Source organism: Ursus americanus, chromosome 7 (assembly GCF_024610735.1).
Source record: "Ursus americanus isolate L20-20 chromosome 7, mUrsAme1.1.p, whole genome shotgun sequence".
Lineage (NCBI taxonomy): Eukaryota > Metazoa > Chordata > Mammalia > Carnivora > Ursidae > Ursus > Ursus americanus.
Genome location: NC_142133.1, coordinates 55374244 through 55397521, shown reverse-complemented (window position 1 = coordinate 55397521; position 23278 = coordinate 55374244). Strand labels below are relative to the sequence as shown.

At 39.5% G+C, this 23278-nt stretch overlaps 1 protein-coding gene and 1 long non-coding RNA gene across 4 annotated transcripts in view; one reads left to right on the top strand and one right to left on the bottom strand.

Moving 5' to 3' along the window:
- Positions 1-23021, bottom strand: part of MAP4K3 (mitogen-activated protein kinase kinase kinase kinase 3) — a 181968-nt gene extending 158947 nt beyond the window's left edge. For 2 of the 3 annotated variants that reach the window (XM_045809020.2, XM_045809021.2), the window contains exon 1: positions 22598-23020. In XM_045809020.2, coding sequence (XP_045664976.2) covers positions 22598-22693 — 96 coding nt within the window. In that variant the 5' untranslated portion in view covers positions 22694-23020. Of the gene's footprint in view, positions 1-22597 lie in introns of all 3 variants that reach the window. The other variant, XR_006781710.2, reaches the window with a different exon arrangement.
- The window catches only part of LOC148109700 (uncharacterized), a 34882-nt gene continuing 33628 nt past the window's right edge, over positions 22025-23278 (top strand). Inside the window, exon 1 of the long non-coding RNA XR_015725277.1 lies at positions 22025-22373. This is a non-coding gene — a long non-coding RNA (uncharacterized LOC148109700). The remainder of the gene's footprint in view (positions 22374-23278) is intronic.

Genomic DNA, 23278 nt, shown 5'->3' with positions numbered 1-23278 from the left:
AATGGAACTTATCAGCACACAGAAAAAAGATCTTTACCCTTTGCACTTATTGATAGACAAGCAATAAATACAATCCAGTTTCAACTCAATTATGACTTGGTTCAAACAGGTTTATGAGACTAAATGCCCTTAAAACTGAGTGGGAGAAAAAGAGACAGTAAAGAAAAGGGAAAACAGAATTATGGCGAAAACAAGGCAATTGTGTGCATCATTTCAATGAGAACTAAACCACATTCTGATAGTTCCTAATGCTCTTAATGTCTCTCCAATCTTTACAAGTTAATAATGTTAGGCAGAAACAGTCACCTTTGGTTTCAGTAATAATGGTTAATATAAAAACAGAATTACAAATCAACATCTGGAAGAGTAAATTCCATCTATCACCAACTTGTCTCTGATTTTAAGACTCACCTTTAAATCAGACTGGTTGTACAACTTATTGAATTGTACACTTTAAATGGGTGAATTGTATGGTATGTGAATTCTCTCTCAATAAAGCTGTTAAAATTTAAGTCAGATGCTGGGGAGAAGGGGACAGCAGTGTTTGAAAACAATGTTCCAGAATAACTAAACTTTTCTATATAAGCTGACCAATGAAACCAAGTGATAAACAGGCTCTGGTGAAAGAGAATAGACTGGATGTTTCTGGCATGTTAATAAACAAATCTCTTCAACTGATTTGGTCCAGGAGCCACCTAAACGCCTTTGCTAGCTGCAATCCTGACCCACTCCTCACCCCTCTGCAAGAGACATACGTGAAGAGGGTGAGAACCACATGCTTCTACCAGAAGGAAAAATAATCTTCCGGCAATTGTGGTGGGGTGGTTTATGGGGGGGAAAAGCTGTTTATTCCAGAACACTTTCAAAAGCATCAACTACTTTCCTCACAAGCATAACCTCAAAAAATAGAAGAAAACATACTACCTTATCTCCTAAACTTAAGATCCATTTCTCCATAGTGGCCTTTTTAAGGAAATTTACTCTTTTCTAACCACTGTCCCTTCTCATGCTCAGGGGGAGACTCTGGGGATTTTCTGATTATCACTCAATCACTTCTGACCCTCCTTCCTTGGCAAAATATAATACTCTTTTAAAAATGAGAAACCAACATGACAGACGTATAGCTCCGTGTTCACACACCTACTTTCAGCAGTGTAGCCAAATGCATGGACTCTACAGACAGACTGCCTGGGTTCGGCCGCTGCTCTGCCATTTACAAGCTGGGGACTCGGACTACAGCTCTTGGTGCCCCTCTCTTATCATTTGTAAAATAGGGACAGTTATAGTTCCTACATTATACCACGGATTAATTTACTACTAATTTTGGTCTTACCAACACTTTGCGCGTGCTATATAATTATAAATATTATTACTTCAAAGAGTGAACTAGCAACTTAAAAAGTTGAGAACAGTTTGGTTCAAAAACTTACAGAATTGTGACAATTCCTTAAAAGCTATACAGATATACTGAGACTGAACAAATATGTAAATGGATGGCGAATGGTGGGAGCCAAGTTTCTCACTAATGGAGAAGGAGTCTACAGATAAGCAGTGGGGAAAGACTAGAATGACCATGTGGTTAGTGGATTAGATTTGGAAATAACAGTATGAAATCATGTTCAGCTTGAAATAGATAATACTGTTAAATACAGAAATAACTACATATATGTATGTATACATGGGTGAGTTACATATATACATACTTATATTTAGTTAGATTAGTAATACAGTAATTTAGTAATACTTTCCTAGCTCTATCCACTGAGAGGGCCTAGAAGTAATAACACACCAGTAACAATAAATAAACCCAGGGCCTATATCATGTTCTTATTCTATTTCCACTAAAAGGAACCAGGCATCCTTAGAGAAATGGCTAGTTATAAGGCTGGGGCAGGGAATCTACATGATGAGCCTGGAACATCTCTACTTCCAGAAAGCCAGGAAGTGTTAAAAACAAAACGATGGAGACCATCAAAGGGACACAAGAAACAACCTGAAAGAGCTCCCAGTGGCTAAGCTGAAACAATGTGAACAACTTGACTACTGGATTATAACCGCAAGTATAAAATAAATATCCATGAATCTACTGGATATAAAATAACTGAAGGATAAAAATACAAATCTCCATACAGAGGAATTCCAATTTATGTAGTTACTTCCTCCCTCAAAAAGATGAAGTTTAACCCCCTAAGTGTGGGGCTTAGTTTGGTGATTTGCTTTCAGAGAGCACAACAAGGAAAGGTGGGAAAAAATAATATATAAAGTGTAGAAACCTAAAAACACTACCACCATCAGGTGACAAAAGTTAACATCACCAGCAACAAGTCACGTTAATAGCATGGATACTTTATCCTCCCCAAATTTCATAACACAGCCTAACCATGAGAAAAATACCAGACAAATCTAAATTGAGAAACACACTACAAAATACCTGATCAGTGTTCCTCAAAACTGCTAAGGTCATCAAGAACAAAAAGTCTGTGAAACTGTCAGAGACCAAAAAATTCTGCTTAAAAAGACGATGAAGAAATGTAATGTGCTATCCCCTGCAGGGATCCTGGGACAGAAAAGGGGCATTAGGGAAAAACTAATGAAATCCAAATAAGCTGTGGAGTTTGGCTAATAGGGACATACGAACTGGTTCCTTAGTTGTGACACATGTACTACAGTCATGTAAGAGGTTAACAAAAGGGGGAAAACTGGGTGAGGAGTACACAGAAACTCTCCAGTATCTTTGTGATTTTTTTTTTATAAATCTAAAATTATTCTAAAATAAAATTTATTTTTAAAAAATCTTAACTAAAGAGGGGCATCTGGGTAGCTCAGTTGGTTAAGCGTCTGCTTCAGCTCAGGGCATGAACTCAGGGTCCTGCCAGGTGGGGAGTTTCTCCCTCCCGCTCTGTTCCCCCACCGTGTGCACATGTGTGTGCATATGCATGTGCTTGCACATGCTCTCTCTCTCTCAGGTAAATAAATAAAATCTTTAAAAAATAAATAAATAAATGATCTTAACTAAAGAATTAAACATACAATTTAAATGTTTTTTAATGTTATGAGTTTAAAAAGGCAACTTTAAATCTTGGCTGATAAATAAAAAGGTATTTGTCTCCCAAAACAGCTGATCATATTTGGTAAATAAATAATTTCTGCAAACAATGTTGCTAAAAAAAATTATATTGCATAAGCTTAGTTTCCAAACTTCTAAGAACCACCAAAATAAATTATATTTTTAAAGTACTTTGTCTAAATTCTTATAAAACAGTCTAAATTAAATTTCACACATTTTATATGATCGCTTCCTATAAAAGTTGTTATAGAAATATTCTTTAAATTTTAATTCAAATGTTGCATGACAACATGATAGAAACAGCTAGAGAAATCTCAACACAAACAATTTAAACCTAATGTAAAAATAGCAACTCTGCCCAGTAATTAACAGAAACCTTCAATTTTGGTTTTTGAAGAAAAAAAAGTTTGTCGAACCTCATGTAACCACAGTTCACAGAAGGAAAAAAAACCCCTCAACTTTCCAAATTAAAACCTCTTGCTCCAGCAGTGTTAGAGAATCAACATTACAGCACTAACCAGAAACAGCAGACCCCAAAAGAAAAATATCAACACAATGACTGAAATAAAAATGACAATGACTGACATTACTGTTCAAGCTGAATGACATTCAAAAAACTTAGCATAACTGTGTGTGGCAGGTTTCTGCAAAAGGCTTTATAGTCTCTACCTGATGCTCTTCAGAAGGTTTGGGGTTTGAGTTTTTTTGAAGGGAGGAAGGGTGGTGGAGCACGGGGTGAGCAAGGAACAGAGAAGGGAAAGATGGAACAGGTTTTAATAATGACACTGTCCATCCGGTTTATCACTCAGCACCTTCAATGCTTTATTTCCGTCAACTTTGTCACCTCCTAATGACATGGAGGGAGAGGAGTGCACAGGGACAGTATCTACTCCTGAGGCACTGTAAGGATAACAGGAATCCAAAGGATGTACACATGTTGAAAGAAAACTCTGATAACAACAACAGTGGGTAATCTTTACCTTTACCTGTATTTACTCCATTATTCTTACCTGTTTCAACTAAAAAGTATTCAGTAACTTGTAATATTACACCTTTTCCTGAAGACTTGTAACTTCCACAAACATGTATACTTACATCACAGGTCTTTTATATCATATTTCATTCATTCACTTAAACATGCCTCAAAAGAAAGCTTGAAACCATGAATCTTGAATTCCTTGGATATTAAAAGTGAAAAGAAAATTAGGTAAGAGCTTTTCTTCCTTTGAAAACTAAGGACAAAAGATGTCCCTTATCTAGGCTCCCATCACTAAATAATTCCTGTTTTCAAGTGTGCTCTTTAACTGTATCTCCCTACCAGTCCCTTCAAATGTGCTAGTCTACCACTTCAGGGGTGGAGGAGAAGGGGATGGCACACCTTTGTACTTAAACATATTCTCTCAATCAACTCATCCAAAATCTAACTCCACATCTCTCTTCACTCAACTTCTTCTAGGGCATCTATGTCCAAAATTCCCCTGTTGTTAAATGAAGTCACATCATTACCTTCACTCTTGGATGGGTACAAGACATTCCAGATAATATGAAATATCAGACTGAAGATTAACTGTTCACCCTACATCACACCCACCTATCCACCATGGGACTAAGTGGTTCCTGCCATGAAGTAGTTCCTTATCCACACTTCGGTTCAAACATCTTCAGTGGTTCCCTTATTTCTGTCATATTTAATCTGCACCCTGGAAACAGTTTCTCAAGACATATTTTGGTCTCAACCACCTCTTTGTAGAAAACAGTGACTACAAAGCATAGGTTCTGGAGTTAAGACTGCCTGAATTCAAATTCTAGTTTTACCACTTACTAGATGTATGACTTTGGGCCTATTCTTGACCTTTCTTTTTGAGCCTCAGTATCCACATCTATAAAATGGAAATAACAACAATGCCTACTTCATGCTTCTGAATCACCTGCAATCAAGATTCTTTGCCAACCATTCCAACCTCTCAAGAAAATGACTCTACAGACAGCAAGTATATCCTCCTAACTAGACTCACTGGTCTCCCAGTACTCACCTCCCCTCATTCTCTCCTGTATGTGACTCCAAATTACCACTTTTTATTAATCTCAAACTACTGTGGTTGAATATGAACCATTAGACGGAAGGCCATGTAAAGACACCAAGAAAAACCAGTTATTTATAAGCCAAGGAGAGAATCCTTGTAAGAAACTAACCCTGCCGACACCTTGATCTCAGAATGGTAGCCTCCAAAACATTGAGAAAATAAATTTCCATTGGTTAGGCCACCCAGTCAGCAATACTTTGTTAGAAAGCTCTAACAAACTAATTAATATGAGAACCCAGAAACAGTTTCATAGAAATACAGTCAAGTGATCTTTGACAAAGAAGCAAGGGCAATAATGGAAAAAGGACGGTCTTTATCAACAAATGCTACTGAATCAACTGGACAGCCATATGCAGAAGGAAGGAAGGATGGAAAGATGGATAGACCTAGAGAAAGAAAGAATCTAGACACAGACCTTACACTTCTCCTAAATTAATTCAAATGGATCAAGACCCACATGTAAAACACAAAACTATAAAAGTTCTAGAAGATAATTGAAAATCTAGTTGACATTGGTTTGGATCTAGAAGTGAGTTTTTAGATATAACACCAAAAGCATGATCAACAACAGTAACAAAAAACTTGATAAACTGGACTTTGCTACATTAAAAAACTTTTGCTCTGCTAAAGACACTGTGAAGACAATGAAAAGAAAAGCCATAGATTGGGAGAAAATACTTGCAAAACACATAGCTGATAAAGGACCTATATCCAAAATACACAAATAACTCTTTTTTTTTTTTTAAGTTTATTTATCTATTTGTCAGAGAGAGAGGGAGAGAAAGCACAAGCAGGAGGAGCAGCAGGCAGACAGAGAAGCAGGCTCCCCGCTGGACAAGTAGCCCCATGCGGGTCTCTATCTCAGGACTCTGGGATCATGACCTGAGATGAAGGCAGATGCTTAACCGACTGAGCTACCCACACATACCCAAAATATACAAAGAACTCTTAAAGCTCAACAATAAGACACCAATCCAATTTTTAAAAGGACAAAAGATCTGAATGGAGGCCTCATTAAACAAGTTATACAGATGGAAAATAAGCATATGAAAAAAGATGCTCAACATGCCAGGTCACTAGGGAATTGCAAATTAAAACAACAATGGGTATTAAGGAGGGCACGTATTGCATGGAGCACTGGGTGTTATATGCAAACAATGAATCATGGAACACTACATCAAAAACTAATGATGTACTGTATGGTGAATAACATAACATAATAAAAAATTAAAAAACAAAAAACAAAAAAACCAACAATGATACCACTACACACCCATTAGAATGGCCAAAATCCAAAACACTGACAACAACAAATGTCAGCAAGGATGTGGAGCAACAGGCACAGGATTTGCGGCTGCTCAGAACGCAAAATGGTGCAGGCACTCTAGAAGACAGTTGGGCAGTTTCTTAAAAAGCTGAACAGTCTTATCACACGATCCAGTAATTGCACTCCTTGCTATTTACCCAAATGAGTTGAAAACTTATGTCCACACAAAAACTTGCACACAGAAGCTTTATTCATAACTGCCAAAACTTGGAAGCAAGACGTCAATCAGTAGGTGAATGGATATATAAACTATGGTACAATCATACACTGGGATATTATTCAGGGATCAAAAACAAATGAGCTATATCAAGCTGCAAAAAGACTTGAAGGAACCTTAAATGCATTTTGCTAAGTGAAAGAAGGCAGTGTGAAAAAATCTACCTAGTGGGGCACCTGGGTGACTCTGTTGGTTAGCATCTGCCTTCGGCTCAGGTAATGATCTTGGGGTCCTGGGATGGAGCCCCGTGTCAGGCTCCTTGCTCAGCAGGGAGCCTGCTTTTCCCTCTCCCTTTGCCCTTTAACTCGTGCTCTCTCTCAAGTAAATGATAAAATCTTTAAAAAAAAAAAAAAAAGGTCTATATACCCATGTTCCTAAATATATGACATTCTGGAAAAGGCAAAACTAGAAAGAAAGGAAAAAGATCAATGGTTGCCAGGGGTGGGGGTGGGGGAGTTGGGGCAGAGGTAGACTCAGATAATTTTCAAAGCAGTGAAAATACTCTATAAAATGCCATGATGGATACATGTCTAATACATTTGTCCAAGCCCTAATGTAAACTTAACTGAAGTCCATTAATGTACTGGACTTTAGTAATAACAATGGATCAATACTGTTTTGTTACTTTTAACAAATGTATTGCATTAATGCAAGATATTAATAGGGGTATATAGGAACTCTGTACTTTTTTTTAGGGAGGGGGAGAGAGGGAGAGAGAGAATCCCAAGCAGGCTCCATGCCCAGAGTGGAGCCCAACGCAGGGCCCAATCTCACAACCCTGAGATGACCTGAGACGAAACCAAGAGTTGGATGTTTAACTGACTGAGCCACCCAGGCACCCCAGGAACTCTGTACTTTTTGCCCAATTTTTCTGTAAACCTAAAAACAGCTGAGTCCACAAAAAATAAAAGTAAAACACTGGGTACCATAAATGAAGGAAAATGGAAAAGCAGAGCTGAGGCTTCCACCAACAGTGGCACACAGATAAAAATAGAAGGGCTGGGGAAGGAGAGAAATCGGCCTCTGCAAACTAAATGTTTAAGGTTTTAAAATTACTTGAGGAAAGGTGAACAGCTCTTGGGACAACTCAAAACAATATGTTGGAACAGAGACCCCTGGATAAAACTAGGGCTTTGGAAAGGACTGTGCCCTCAGTAAAGTAAAAACAAAAACAAAAAAAGCAACCCACAAGTGCAGGAGGAGGGTAACAACAAAGTCTGTCTCTGCTTGGACTTTGAACAGGAAGAACGGAAAAAGTCCCTTAAGAATTCAAAACCAAGAGCCCAGCTGCTCATTTGGGTTTGGGGTTCAAGTGTGCGTTATCCATAAGGTGTGGGGAATTCCAAACAGAGAAATTAACATAAAGATCAGTCTGAGACCAAAGAGACTCATGAGGTTCCTGGAAGAAGCAAAAGCAAACTGTTTTGGAAAGACACCCCCACAATTTGAGCCACAAAAAAGTCTTACAGAAAAAAACTTGATGAATTCAGAATTAAAATAGAATTCTGCCATAAGTGAGTCAGCAAACACAACAACAAACAGCAAGATTAAAAACCCTCAAAATCTGAGAAGACAGAATGGTAATTTGAAAGAGAATGTTAAGTATGTTAAAATGATCAAAATTAGAAAAGGGAATCAAAACTCTAAGAACAAGAAACCATGTAAAAAGAACATACAGACTTGAAAAATAATAAATTCTAGAAATAGAACTATTAAAATTTAAAAAACAAAAGGGGCGCCTGGGTGACTCAGCTGGTTAAGCATCCAACTCCTAATCTCAGCTCAGGTTTTGATCTCTGCTCATGAGTTCAGGCCCCACACTGGGCTCCAAAACAAAACAAAAACTGAATTATGCTCCACCCCAAACACACCAAACTGTATGTTGAAGTCTTAACCCCCAAAGTGATGGTGTCTGGACATGCAGCTTCGGCATATAGTTAGGTTTAGATGAGGCCATGAGGGTGGGGACCCTCATGCTGAGATTAGTGCCCAGAGAGCTTCTGTCATTCTCTGCCATGTCAGCATAGTGAGAAGCTGACCGTCTGTAAATTAGGAATTTCTCACCAGAAACCCACCGTGCTGGCACATCCTGGTCTTAGACTTCCGGTCTCCAAAACTACAAGAAAATAAATTTTGTTGCTTAAGCCACCCAGTCAAGGATATTTTGTTTTGGCAGCCTGAACTAAGACAGAATCCAAATGACCAAATCTGAAATAGTTTGAACATTAAGATAAATGATAGTGATGAGTTAGAACCCAATGAAAAAAATAAAAATCTATAAGTCCAAAAATAAAGTAAAAGCTCTTCATCACAATAGAATGTCAACTAATAAATGCAGAAGAAATTAATGGAATTAGAAAAGCACTATTTTGCACCCTAACAGTAATAACTCAAGTATGACCTATCAGTGGATATTAAAACTAATGGTGCAAGTTAGATGAGGAAGGAGATACGATACAGTCTTAAAATATCTCCCCACAAATTATTTATTAACGACAAAAGGAAAAAATAATAACTTTATACTGAAGAAACCTGGCAGATCGATGTTAACCAAGTGATCAAAACTAATATTAATAATATAACAAGTGAGCATCACATGCCTCCTGATATTGAGAACATATCACTTATGTACATTTCTGCCAAAACTGTGTAACCTGAATTTGAACAAAAGGAACACCAGATATATCAAAAATGAAGGACATTCAACAAAATAAATGATATATACTCCTAAAAAGTGTCAGTGTCTAAGAAGACAAAGAAAGGCTGACAAACTATTCCAGATTAAAAGAGACTGAAGAGTCTTGGAAACTAAAAGTGACATATGATCCTGGATTGGTTTCTGGACTAGGGGGAAAATGCTATTGTGGATATCACTAGGACCACTGGTAGAAGTCTAAATAAGATCTATAAGTCAGACAACAGTATTGTATTAATATAAAAATTTTCTGATTTTGATAACTGTACTATGGTTTTATTTAAGTGAATATATTTATTTTGAGAAATATACATTGAATGTTTATGGGTAAAGGAACATGATGTCTGCAACCTACTCCCAAATGGTTCAGATAAAAAAAATAGTACGTACATAGAGAGAGAGAAAATGTGGTAAAGCAAATGTGGCAAAGCATTAACCATTGGTGAATGTGGGTAAGGGTGAAAAGAGTTCTTTGTATTATTCTTACAATTTTCCTATGAGTTCAAATTATTTCCCCCAAAAAAGGATTTTTTTAAAAGTAACAAGAGATTATACACAGACACAAATAAAGATACTAAATATATGAACCATAATACAAGATACAGAATAAAGAGTTGGAAAAATCACAGCATTATGGGACAGGGTGAAAGAAGAAATATCCTATCTCTCTCCTATTGTATGCTTTTGCAAAAGTCAATCAGAGAGAAAAAACAGATTAGCTACAAGAAACAACTGATAACAGACTTCTTTTATCATTTTATTTTATGACAACATACCTCTTAGCAACAGCAACAGATAACCAGAAGACAACAGAATATCTTCAAAGTTCTGAGAGAAAGTTACTGTCAAGAGTGCTATACCATGCTGAATTATGATGTGAAAGTAAAGACACAATAATGACATTTTCAAGAGGAAAAAAAAAAAAGACTGAGTTCACCTTACACAGTCCCTCACTTGAAAGAGAAAGAAAGAGAGAAAGAAGATTAAAAAAGGAAAGACAGAAAGAAAAAAGAGAACCCTTCCAAATAATGCTCACCAGGAGGAATACTGAACCCAGAACGCAGGAGCACAATGCCAAGACACAATGGTAAGCAATGAAACCGAAAACATATGGGTAAATGTAAAGAACTGTCTGTATAAAACAATGTTAATATTAAAACAATCATCAGGGAGATATAAAACAATGTAGAACCAAAATAAGAGACAACACAAAAAGGAAGGAGGTTAACTGAATTAGGCATTCTAAAGTCCATGTACTTACCAGAAAGAAAACAGATTTTTTTTTTTAATTATTCTTTTTTTAAAAGATTTTATTTATTTATATGTCAGGGAGAGAGAGAGCACAAGCAGGAGGAGCAGCAAGCAGAGTTCAAGAAGCAGGCTCCCCACTGAGCACGGAGCCCCATGTGGGGCTCAATCCCAAGGACCCTGGGATCATGATCTGAGGTGAAGGCAGACGCTTAACCGACTGAGCCACCCAGGCATCCCAAAAACAGAGATATTGATTAACTTTATTATGCATGTTGAAATTTTAAGGTAACCACCCAAAGTGTGCAAATAAAATGTATAACTTTTAACTCAATAGAGGGGAAAGAGGGGAAATATAAGAAAAATGCACTGAATGCCATCCAAATAGTGACTTAAGCAAGGTTAGAAAGGTTAGAAAGACAAGATTGGCCCTAATGAATTTGGAAAATTTTATACTATAAATCAAATGAGTTCATATTCTTCAGCTGGCATCCACTTGCCTGTATCTTAGGTACCTGAAACATTATCTATCACATTTCCTAATATGGACCCTTACTTTGTCAGAATGGCTATCTGTAACCTCTACCCACTTTGGTCCCACAGCAGTATTTTTTTGAGATTTTATTTGTTTGGTTGTTCATTTATCTGAGACACAGAGAGTGTGTGTGCATGCAGGGGGAGGGACAGGGGGAAAGAGACTCGTAAGCAGACTCCACACTGAGTGCAGGGCCTTAAGCGGGTCTGAATCCCACAACCCTGAGACCATGACCCAAGCTGAAATCAACCAGCTGAGCCACCCAGGCAGCCCCCACAGCAGTATCTTTACCCATATTTACACTTTTGGAATTGTTTCCCCCACAGTTCTCTACAAATGCAAACCCAATATTTCGTTAAGTCCTAGGTGCAGATATGCTCTTCCAGGAAGCCTTTACCAGACTAACCCCAGCTCATCTTACCCTTAAACTGAATTTCTACAGAATTTTTAATATGTCATTGCTTTTTTAATTGTTAAGATACTGCCTTAGAAATGTTCCTTAAATGTTCCATTTAGGCATATTTTGTTTCCCAAATCTGAGCATAAACTCCTCAAAATCAGAATGAAATTTTTTAGGATCTCCTAAACAATCTGGCACAGTGTTGATTATTCACTTAAGGATTAAGCAAACTTTAAGTTATTTTTCTTCAATAAGTTCAAAAAATAGGAAATCTGCAAAATATGCACACATAAACACATATCTCATATATAAAAATATCTCAGGTTTTTAAAGACTTTGTTTTAATCTTTAGATAAGAAAGCTAAAGTGAACAGATTTTAAATAGTCATTTCCCGTTTTCTTTTCTTTTCACTTTTGCCAATTTTAAAAGGAGTCCACATGTTCAGAGTTAAAATGTACAGGGTCAAGTGAAAGGAAGTCAGACATCAATATGGTGAAGATTTTAATAAAAACTGAAAATGTGCCCCACATTCTGATTACTGCACCATCTTGAAGAAGTATTATATAATCACTATCTTTTACTACAGTATTAGAAGCAAAGGCTGAGGATAAAATTTAGAAGTTAAAAGAAAAGCAAAACATTGATAAGATAAAGAAGATCTAAATAAATGGAGAGAAATAACATTTTCATATATCAGAAGACTCAATGCTGTTAAAATCTCAAATTTCCACAAATTGAGCTGCAAATCCTACATAAACCCAATAAAATCCCAGCAGGCTATCTACATGATAAAATGTCACAAAATTATGCACAAAGACATGAAAAAAAAATGAGAGCATGCAAAAAGTGGTGAAACCTAAGGTCTGGTTAAATGCACTGTGCCAATCAAGCTCCTGGTTTTGATAAGGCACTACTGTCATATATAAAGATGTCACTATTGGGGGAAGCTGGAAGTTCGGTACACACCAGACATCTTGCACTCTTTTTGCAATTTTCTATGAGTTTATAATTATTTCAAAATAAAAAGTTAGAACAAAATCCCAGCAGACTTTTTTATATAATTTGAAAAGTGATTCTAAAATTCATATGGAAAAAACAAAGGACTTAAAATAAAATAAATGGAACGATTTTGAAAAAATAGAACAAAGTTGGAGGACTCACTACCTGAATCCAAGACTATATAAAGCAATAGTAAGCAAGACAGTGATGCATTGGTAGAAATACAGCCCTACAGCTCAAGAGAACAAAACAGAGTCCAGAGTATCCCCATACATGTATCATCAAAGGTGCTAAGGCAATTCATCTGTACTTCATTTACATGAAGTTCTAAAGGAGCTTTTACAGTGACAAACCAGAACAGTGATTGCTATGGAGGAGAGGGGTGTGAGACTGAGTGGGAAGGGGCTTGAAGGAACTCTCTGAGGTTAAGGAAATGTTCTATCTTAATAAAGGTGTGGGTTACACAGTTTTATGTATGTCAAAACTCTTCTAACTGAAACACTTAAGATCTATACATTTCACTGTAAGCAAACAATAATTTTATCTTAGAAATATGTAACAGCATACAAGCCTTACAAAATACTTGTCTATAAAAAAAAACAGAAGAAAATACATCAAAATACTGAGACTATTTATCTACTGGGAGTTAGATCATTGTTTTTTGTAATATATTATTATTTAAAAACGTGTATGTACACATAATATATATGTTACAATAAGAACAAAACAAGAAAAATTTTTGAAATGTATGCCACGATAAGGGTGCCTGGGTGGTGCATTCAGTTTAGCTTCTGATTTTTGGGTTCAGCTCAGGTTGTGAGATCGAGCCTGTGTTGGGTTCCGCACTCAGCACAGAGTCTGCCTGAGACACTCTCTTCCTCTCCCTCTGCCCCTTCCCGCTGTGCACTCTCTCTCTAAAAAACAAATACATCTATTAAAAAATATATGCCACAATAAAAATATCCAGCCCATATTCTACTGTTCCACTCACTAATTCCTACATAAATTACTCTCCAAATCTGTAGCACTGTTCGACAGGAAGACATCTTTGCAGGTCTTCCTAGTAATCCGTCAGTAAGAGCTGGGAGAAAGGTACTGACCCTTATCGATTTCCATTAGTCCCAAGAACACAGCTAAAGAATTGTTAAACTCCACAGAAAAAGGAAAAATCACTATTAGTGCTTCTTTAGAGAAACTACAGCAAGAAAATAATGAAATGAAATCTCACAGATATCTCTTTATTTTCTAATATCCCAACTTCCACCATAGCTCCTCCCTCTCAACTTAACTGTATTTGTAACTTACATCGTTCCCCCACTACTAATTTATTTGAACAAATATTTTATGTGCTCCTCAGTCAGGCTTAAAATTTTGAAGTCCTCTTCAAATCATCTTTCTCCATCCTCATATTTCTTCACAAAGCCCCATCAAATGTTTCTCCAAGATGCTTCTCCTCAATTCCTTCCTTTCCATTCTTTACTACTTTTCCCTTTTGTTCACTCCATCATAACTTACCTCGCCCTTAGCTTACTCCATATAATCTAGCACAATTCTGTGAATCCCTGAGAGCCCCAGGATTGATTCTTGAGGGCTTGAAAGGTCAAAATGATTCATAACAATATGAAAATGTTATTTCCTCCCTTTTACTGTGTTGACATTTGCACAATAGAGCAAATGCAACGGTGATAAAACTGCTGGGCACCAACCAAAACAGTGACCCCACAATGTACTACCAATCACTATATTCTTCACTGTCATGCACTCAAAAGAAGGAAAAAAAAAAAAGCCAGTTTCACTGAAAAATGTCCTTATTAAAGCATGAACATCATTAATTTTATTAGCTCCTAATCCTTACTACAAGTCATTTTGATATTCTATTTGCTGAAATACATAGAACACTTCCATTGCACACCGAAGTACAACGGTCGGCTCAAAGAACAGCATGCGTGTGCGATTTTGAGTTGCAAACTGAACTAGCCACTTTTTCCACAGAACACCATTTTTATTTGAAAGAATTGACAAACTGGTTATTCATGCTTAGACATCTGACATTTTACTGAAAATGAACTACAGATGGGGCACCTGGGTGGCTCAGTCAGTTAAGAGTCTGCCTTCGGCTCAGGTCATGATCTGGGATCAAGTCCCGCATTGGACTCCTTGCTCAGCAGGGACCCTGCTTCTCCCTCTGCCTGCCACTCCCCCTGCTTGTGTACGTGCCCTCAAGCTCTCCCCTATCCTGACAAATAAATAAATAAAATCTTAAAAAAAAAAAAAAAGTAGTAGAGTTGAGAATCTGTCTTCTATTTAACCAAGTATTAAACTTCTCAGGTGTAATTGCTAATAGAGTCAATAGCAATATTTATAACTAACATACACGATCTTGGGATTCTTAATGGCATAAAGGGGCTCTGAAACCAAAAAGTTTAAGAATCACAGATTCTATTTAGAAGATATTTCCATCTTTCCTCTCTGATCCATTCTCATCATGATTGTCAGACTAATCCTGAGCACTTTCAACATTACTCCTTGTACGGAAACCTTTAAAGCTCCTACCACTTCATATCTAAATGATTTTATCTAGCTTCCAAGTTTATAAATTGGCCCTACCTTATCTAGCAAATCTTATTTCTCCATGCTCCCCAACACAAGCCTTCTGTGTTAGTCCCCAAGCCTTTAACAACCCCTGTAGTTACACACACGGGAATACCAACGTCCTCATTCCCTTCTCTGCGGACTTTCTCTCCCTGTCCCCTCCCAGCTATCTAAACTTAACTCATTCTTGGGGGCCAGAGGGCAAAAGGACAGTGCTGTGAACATTAGGCTTACAAGTCCGTACTTTAGAGGCAATGTACAAAAACTCTTTGACCAGGAGAGGGTGGATGACCATCTTAAACTTCTATCAAGACCTTAATCAAACAAAATAAATGTCTCCTTTGAAATAACTAAAATTTCATGGTCAAATCTAAAATTCTTACACAGAGTTTAAGGACTAAGGTAAACAATACATTGTTACACTAGGAATCCAAACCTATAATCTCAGGTCAAGGCAGCCTGGAACTCTGAAACGTGGCATCTTCCAGAACAAAAAAGACTAAAAAACAAAGCTAAAGCAGCAACCAAACATGTTCTCATCTCTTGAATATAGGGCCTTTTGGTACTGAACAAAATTCTTTTCTAAAAGCCCAATTCTATTAGAAACAAAAAACCAAAATAATACCAATATGTAATAGTTACATATATTCACTAGTCACTAAAGGTCTTTAGTTTAAAATGACAGAGTACCTTCGTATGCACAAAATAAGTATAACATCACTTAATACGCAAAAGATACATTAAGCCTACTGATTTAGTTTACGCCTAATAATCCACAGCGCTTAATTCATTCTGTACCCACTACTGCCAGAACTCTAAGTCAAGCCCAATATCATCTCTGTAAAACCTGCTATGATTTCTCCCAACCAGAAACAATGATCTCCTTTCTCTAAACTCATGCAGCATGTGGTTTGTCCCCTTCAAGTCGTTCATTCATTCATTCCACAAATATGTACCAAGAGTATAATATGTGCCAGGTACTCTTCTAGACTCTAGAACACAAAAGCGAACAAAACCAAACAACCAGCTTCTTGGATCTACACTATAGTGGGAAGAGAAAGGTAACACACAACTAAATATAACGTGACAGACGTCATTATAAAAATGAAAATTAGGAAAGAACAGAGGTAAACTTTCTATAAAGCTAACAGAACTCAAAGTTCAGCCTCCCTCACTCACGTGGGCCTCTGTGAGTGCTGAGAATTACTGGGATGTGCAAAATGCCAAAGAAGGTGGCCAGTAGCAGCCAGGATGCTAACAGGGAGCACTTTATGAGAGCATTTCTTAGTAAATGCCTAAAGAAACCTCAGAAGAAAAGGACCTGACCCTAAGGTTACAGCATCTTGTTGGGACATCTTTTCTCATTCTAAATAAAAATTTTCAGGGGTGCCTGGGTGGCACAGCGGTTAAGCGTCTGCCTTCGGCTCAGGGCGTGATCCCAGCGTTCTGGGATGGAGTCCCACATCAGGCTCTTCCGCTATGAGCCTGCTTCTTCCTCTCCCACTCCCCCTGCTTGTGTTCCCTCTCTCACTGGCTGTCTCTATTGCTGTCGAATAAATAAATAAAATCTTTAAAAAATAAATAAATAAATAAATAAAAATTTTCACTTCAATACCAAAATTTTTATTCTAATTTATTTGTTTACTTAATGAGGGCCCCCAAAACTGTATAAACTTCAAGCCCTACAAAATCTGGATCCATCCCTGCTAAAGACAGAAAGTGAGAGTAGGGTGCTATTTCCTATAGGGAACACATTTAAAGGTGACACTTGAGCTGAGACCCAGGGGAAATGAAGAAGCAGCCCATACAGGTATTGGGGGAGGGCAGAATTCAGGCCCAGAACACCAAGCACAAAAACCCTGAGGCAGGAGCATGAGAAGCAAGGTATGTCAGGACAGTTGCAGGAGATATATAATAATAAGTAATACTAAATACTAGAGCAATTAATGGTTACAGAGTATTGTGTGTCAGGCACAGTCCTAAACACTACTCTAAGCATCTCTTCTTTGCAGCTGAGTAAACTGAGGCACAGAGAAAAGGATTAAGTAATTGGCTAATGGGTGGTGAAACCAGGCAGTCTGACCCCAGAACCCAGCTCTTAAACCACTTTGCTAAGCTACAGAGAGGTCGGTTGTCCAGATTATGGAGTGTCCAGACAATCTCTCAACCAGTCAGAGCGTTAATATGCCAGAAAAGAAGAAATCAACAAGGTTTTGATCTCAAACTATGATAGCTAAAAGTAGGTACACATTTTAAGTCCCTATAAATACGAAGGGCCAAGTCTTGCCATTTTTGCTCCTTCACTCACAGTCCCTAACACATTTCCTTTCACATTATAGGTATTCAATATAGGACGGCTATTCAATGTACTCTCAAGAGAGAGCTAGTAACTATTCACTCTCCATGCAAAATAACATATTAGACGTTCCTTCACAAGTAAATACGTATACAATCTTGGAGGTAAGCACTTCCTTTAGGGGATCAGATCCATATCAAAGTCAGATGACCTGTTCTTTTGTTTTTTTAAAGAATCCATTCCACTGTCACTTTCCATCTCAAATAAATACTGATGCTGGAAAATTCTATCTTAATTTACCTTAAATACTCAAACAAGCTTTCTGAAGTTTAGGACCATTTCCTCAGGTCCCTCTAGACTTTGTACTCCATGAAAGTAAAAAATAAGCATAATCCCAGACAATCATGCTTTATTTTCCTTCAGCTATTCTTTTCTAATTGCTTAAGGTATTCATGTTCCTCAACAGCATGTCGGGTTTCAGAACTCAGTTTTCTTGTCTTCTAAACACTTACTATAATGAAAGAATTAGTCTTTGATGATACTAATCAGAACACCTTGAAAGATACAGAACTACAAATAAGCCAACACAATTCACTAAATGCTTGAACAAATTAATTTCCTGATCTCACTGCCCAATCTTCCATTTTTCTCCTGTCAGCTTTCATTGAGACTCTGTTTACACAGACTACCATGTGAATGGCTTTGGAGCTTAGCAACACTGCAGCCTCTGCTTCGTAGGGAATGGCTTCCAAATGCACACAGATAAAATCAGCATCAACATTTCCAAAGCATGTTCTCTACAAGACACTAATGCTAAGGACAAGCAATATGTATTACAAAGACAAAGAATCCCACAGTCAAGTTAAGTTTGGAGTTTGCTGGATTAAGCAGCACTCAACAGGTTTCTTTACCATGTGACTCCTCAATCTTCAGTATATTCATAGTAATGCTTTCCCTGGAGCATCCCCACCACATTTTGAAATGCCTACGAAGTCCTGCCCAGAATAAAAGATGATTCCAAGGCCCCAAGTCTTAGCAAATTGCCAACAACTGGAGTTTCAACCAAACTGGGATACAAGGAAAGGCCCATTTGGAGGGAGATGTCGTCTGTGAAGAGGTCAGGTAGAGACAATGGGCTATAGACTGAAGCACATGCTGGAGACACCTGGGAGTCAATCACTGGGATCGGGCTTAAGTCGTGAGACTAGACAAGATACTTCCTTTAGAAACACAGTAATAAGACTGATCTTTCAAACATCCTTGCCTCACCCCATCTCTAGCTTTAGTGTCTTCGGCTTCTCTCTAGAAATAAATCTAGAAAAACATCAAGACATGGGGTAGGAATAAGGCAAATCCAATGGAAAAATTGCCTGTGAAAAGACAGCACAATGCGTGTGAAAATCCTATCAATGCTGATAGATGTTGATAATGTAATCTGGTACAGGACTACCGAATTTCTCCAAGAGAACTCTTTGAGAAATGACAAACCTAGAGATGATTCGTTCTTTTCTTTTTTGTAAATGTAATGAATGCTATAAGCCATCTCTACAGAAACACACACACACACACACACACACGATATTAAGCCTATTATTTTCAGAGGGCTTCATGGGCCTCCTGAGGCCCAACCACTGAGCTCTCTAGTTGTCAACTCCTAGGTCCCTAGGTAACCCCGGATATAAATACTCCATCTCACAAATGAAGGCCATAGAGTTACAGGACATTTAAAAGTATGACTTTTTTTAAAAAAATTTTATTTTCCATGTACTTTAAGATAGTGCAGAGAAAATGTATACTTGTATTTTTCAGCCTTGAAAACATGAAAACTTATTGGTTGAGTAAAACTCAAGTCATTTATCTAACACCATACACAGAAGGGCATACGATGATAACACCTTCACAACAAAACAGCTGAGAGGCTAAATGATTTTACAAGGCCACACAGCTAATAAATTCCAGATCTTCCACATTCTACTTCAGTGCTTTTTAACTAAACCATGCCACCCTTAATAAGCATATTATTACATTGGGTAGGACACAGTTTTTAAAATAAAAATCCCTTGAAACACCCACCTTCCATGAGTGACTATAAATAATTAGGTCTCTAACTTATTTACTTAATCTGATCATTCCATTTTTAGCCCCTAAACACAAATTAAGGAGCAAATTATACATACTGGCTTTTGAAAACAAACCCTCTAATGCACTCCTCTCTAATCAACACAATTGCTATAAATAAGAAAAATCTAAAACAGCAAAACAAATACAAAAAAAAAAAACACAACAACCCGTTTATCTCTATACGTGGACATGATTACAGACAAAAATACAAATAGCTTAAGCTTTGGGTTATTTAGCAAGAAGGGGATATGATGCCAAAACCACATGGAGTTTCTCTGCTTTGCGCCCCTGGTATGGGAAGAGTCTGGCTGGCGGGGATCAAGCATCTATTATCTGATGTCCACTTGGCAGACTCTACAAAAACAATGAGGCCCAGCTGCACAGCAGGAGTTGGGTATTCCAACTACTGATCCACTCTAATAGAGTATGGCTACAACTCACATGCTGAACTAAAGGTGTACCTTAATCTCTCCACTGGAAATTCAGTAATACGTTTTATGCCCATGTATCTTTATAGAGGCAGTAATGCTACTGTTAAGAATGCAGTCTCGGGGCGCCTGGGTGGCTCAGTGGGTTAAGCGTCTCACTTCAGCATCAGGTCATGATCTCAGAGGTCTGGGACCGAGTCCATGTTGGGGCTCCCCACTCAGCAGGGAGTCTGCTTGTCCCTCTCCCTCTCCACTTCCCCCTGCTCATGGTCTCTCTCAAAATAAAAATAAAATAAAATAAGAATACAGTCTCTAAAGGGCAAGGTTCAAATTGTGGCTTTGCCATTCACCAACTCTGGCAAGTTACTACAACTTCCTCGTGCCTCAATTTCCTCAAATGCAAAATGGGAGTTAATAACAGCACCTATTTCCTAGGGTTGCTGTAAGGAGTAAGTAAATTAATACATGGAAAAATCTTAGAGCAGTGCCTAGCAAATAATAAGCACTCCATAAATGTTAGTTCTCATTATCATTACTTTAAACAGATGACAAGAATAATCAACTTATACCTGTATTGCACTTAGATGTCCTTAGGGAATTACAGGCCTTAATTTTTTTTACTTTTTAATCATGTGGCTTAACTACCAGCTGCTTTTCTAAATACAGAAAATACACGGCCAATTATTTTTGTAAAGAACTCAAAAAGAACTTACTGTACACACTGCCACCTAAGACTGACATGCTAGTGAAGTTTTAGTTAACTTTTCAACCGAATATAACTAGACTCCTCTAACACTTCTAATATACTTGGATCCATTCATTTCTACTTTCATAATCACCACCAATTCCAAAACAAAGCAATGGTTATTCTTACCTGGACTACTGCAATGGCTGCCTAACTGTTCTTTCCCCTCCAATCTACACTGCAGTACAGATAGATCTTTTAAATCTAATTTTACTCCTCTACATAAAACCCTACAATGGCTCTCCATAGTCTTAAAGAAAAACCTGTCCTCCTTAAAGATCTAAGAGGCCTGTATGATCTAAGGCCATTCTCTTTCACTGGCTGCTCAAGCCACTGAGGCCTTTCAAATCCTCACCCCTGTTCCTTGGGGCCTCACAGCCTTCATGGATTATGTTCCCTCTATCTGGCATAATCTTCTCTCCCCATTGCCTCTGACTACCAAAAAGAGATCAGGTCCTCCTGTTACATGCTCTCATAACCCTAATCCTAATCCTCTTTTCTCCTGGGCAGCACAAAATAAAACTGCAATAAAATAATCTAAGTGGTTGTTTAGTTTCCTCTTGTCCCTCCCCCCCCCCAAATATAAACTCCAAGATTTAGGAATAGGTCTACCTTTACCTGCTATACCCCAAGTGCTTAGATGTCCAGTACCTTATACGTAATAGGTGTACACAAAACACCTGTGTTATCTCATGGGAAAAACTGATGAGACAAATGATGACAGACAGCAAATCATCCACAAAACAAGACTAATGCAGAATCCTGGCTGCACTGTGAGTCACTGTTACACTGAAGTAAAAGCAAAAACCTATTGCTTAAACATGGGCAAAAAGTTCAGTTAGAACTAAACTTTCCAAAGTAAAATTAAGTTTCTCTATGCATCCTCAGATGTTATGTGAAACAGGAGGAGTTCCACTTCAGTCACCAGTAAGAAGATACACTACTAAATCAAGACTGCTGCCACATTTGGCACTATCCGCTTCTTGGCAGTCTCTGCGAGGCCAAGAGTTGAGCTGGCCAGGGAAGAGTGATTTATCTCCCACATTTAGAAGGGGTCTCTCTACAACAGGAATGCTGTACTACTAATGGGCTTTGAATTCTAACCTAGTCAAACCAGTACCTTTCTGGGGTATTCAATTCGCTTTAAAAAAAAAAAAAAAAAGAGGATGAATTTTGTGTGTCACTGACAAAAGCAAGTTTAATGAGGCATCATAGTTCAATTTGATTTGGAGAAAACAAAGTTGCTTTTTCCGCCAAAACAGGAAAAAAAATTATACTAACTATATCTCTTTTACAAACGAAAGTCATTACTCGGAAAATTAAAAGACGACGGTACGCGGATGCTAAGAGGCGAAAGGTTGGGGGACTGTGGGTGGAGGCTGCCCAGTGTAGTAACTACCGCCGGGCCCGGTGGGCGGCAGTGCCAAACCTACAGGGGACCGGCCCAGTCCGTCTGACCGACACGGGTCTGACATACGCCAAACCCCAGCCGTCAGGTTCTTCGCACTGACCCTGCCAATGCAACAAACGGCCAGACCCTCTCGGCGCTGTGATGAGCAGAGCGGCCCGCTCGCGTCCAGCCCTTTCCCGGCACCGCGCGTCCAAGGGGAGCGCTCAGGTAAGGGCTCCGAGGTCTCGGGGTTACCCGTTTGGCCCTTTGTTCGTTCCAAGGCAGAGGAGCCCCGGGCGCCCGCTCCTCCTCCCCCACAGCTCCCGGGCGCCCGCGTCTCCCGCGGAGGGCCAGCGCGGACTCGGGCGCCCAGTTGGCGGCGGCGCCCCCCGCCCTCCCTGCGGCGGGTCCCGACCCCGCGGCCTCGGCAGCGCGCGGACCCTCGCCCTTACCTTGTAGACGTCGCCGTAGGTGCCGCTGCCGATGCGCTGAATCAGCTCGAAGTCCTCCTGCGGATTCCGGCGGGACAGATCGAAGCCGGGGTTCATGGCGGGCCCCGGGTGCCCCCCGCCTCCCTCCCGGGCAGGGGAGGGGGGGCGCTCAGGGGGCCACACGGAGAGTGGGAGCCGCGGCCGGCCCCCTGCTCCCCAGCCGGTCACAATCGCCCGGCTCCACGCTGCGGCCGCTGCCGCCGCTCCTCTCACGCCGCCGCCGCAGCCGCGGACGACGACCGGGCTAACCGTCCCCGCCCCCGCAGCCCGCCGCCGCGCCGAACCCGGGTCACACCCACAAGGAGAGGAGAACGCTCGCAGCCCCTCGCTCGGGGTGCAACTCCAACATGGCTTCCGCCTTCGCCGCTCCTCCCCCTCCCCTTACTCCGGCTCCTCCACCCTCCTCCCCCTTTTCCCGGCTCCGGCCCGACTGCGCAGCCGCGATCCCGAAGGGAGCGCACTCCGGCCCAGCGCGCGTGCGGCCCCGTGCGCGCTCCAGCTCCGCGCGCCTGGCGGGCGTGGGCGGGCGGGCTACCCAGCCGCACCGGACCCCGAACTCGCGCCGCGTTCCCCGGCCGCCGACCGGCGCTTGACAGCGGCCGAGACTTGCTGGGAAGGCGTGGCTGCCCCAGGGGCCGCGGG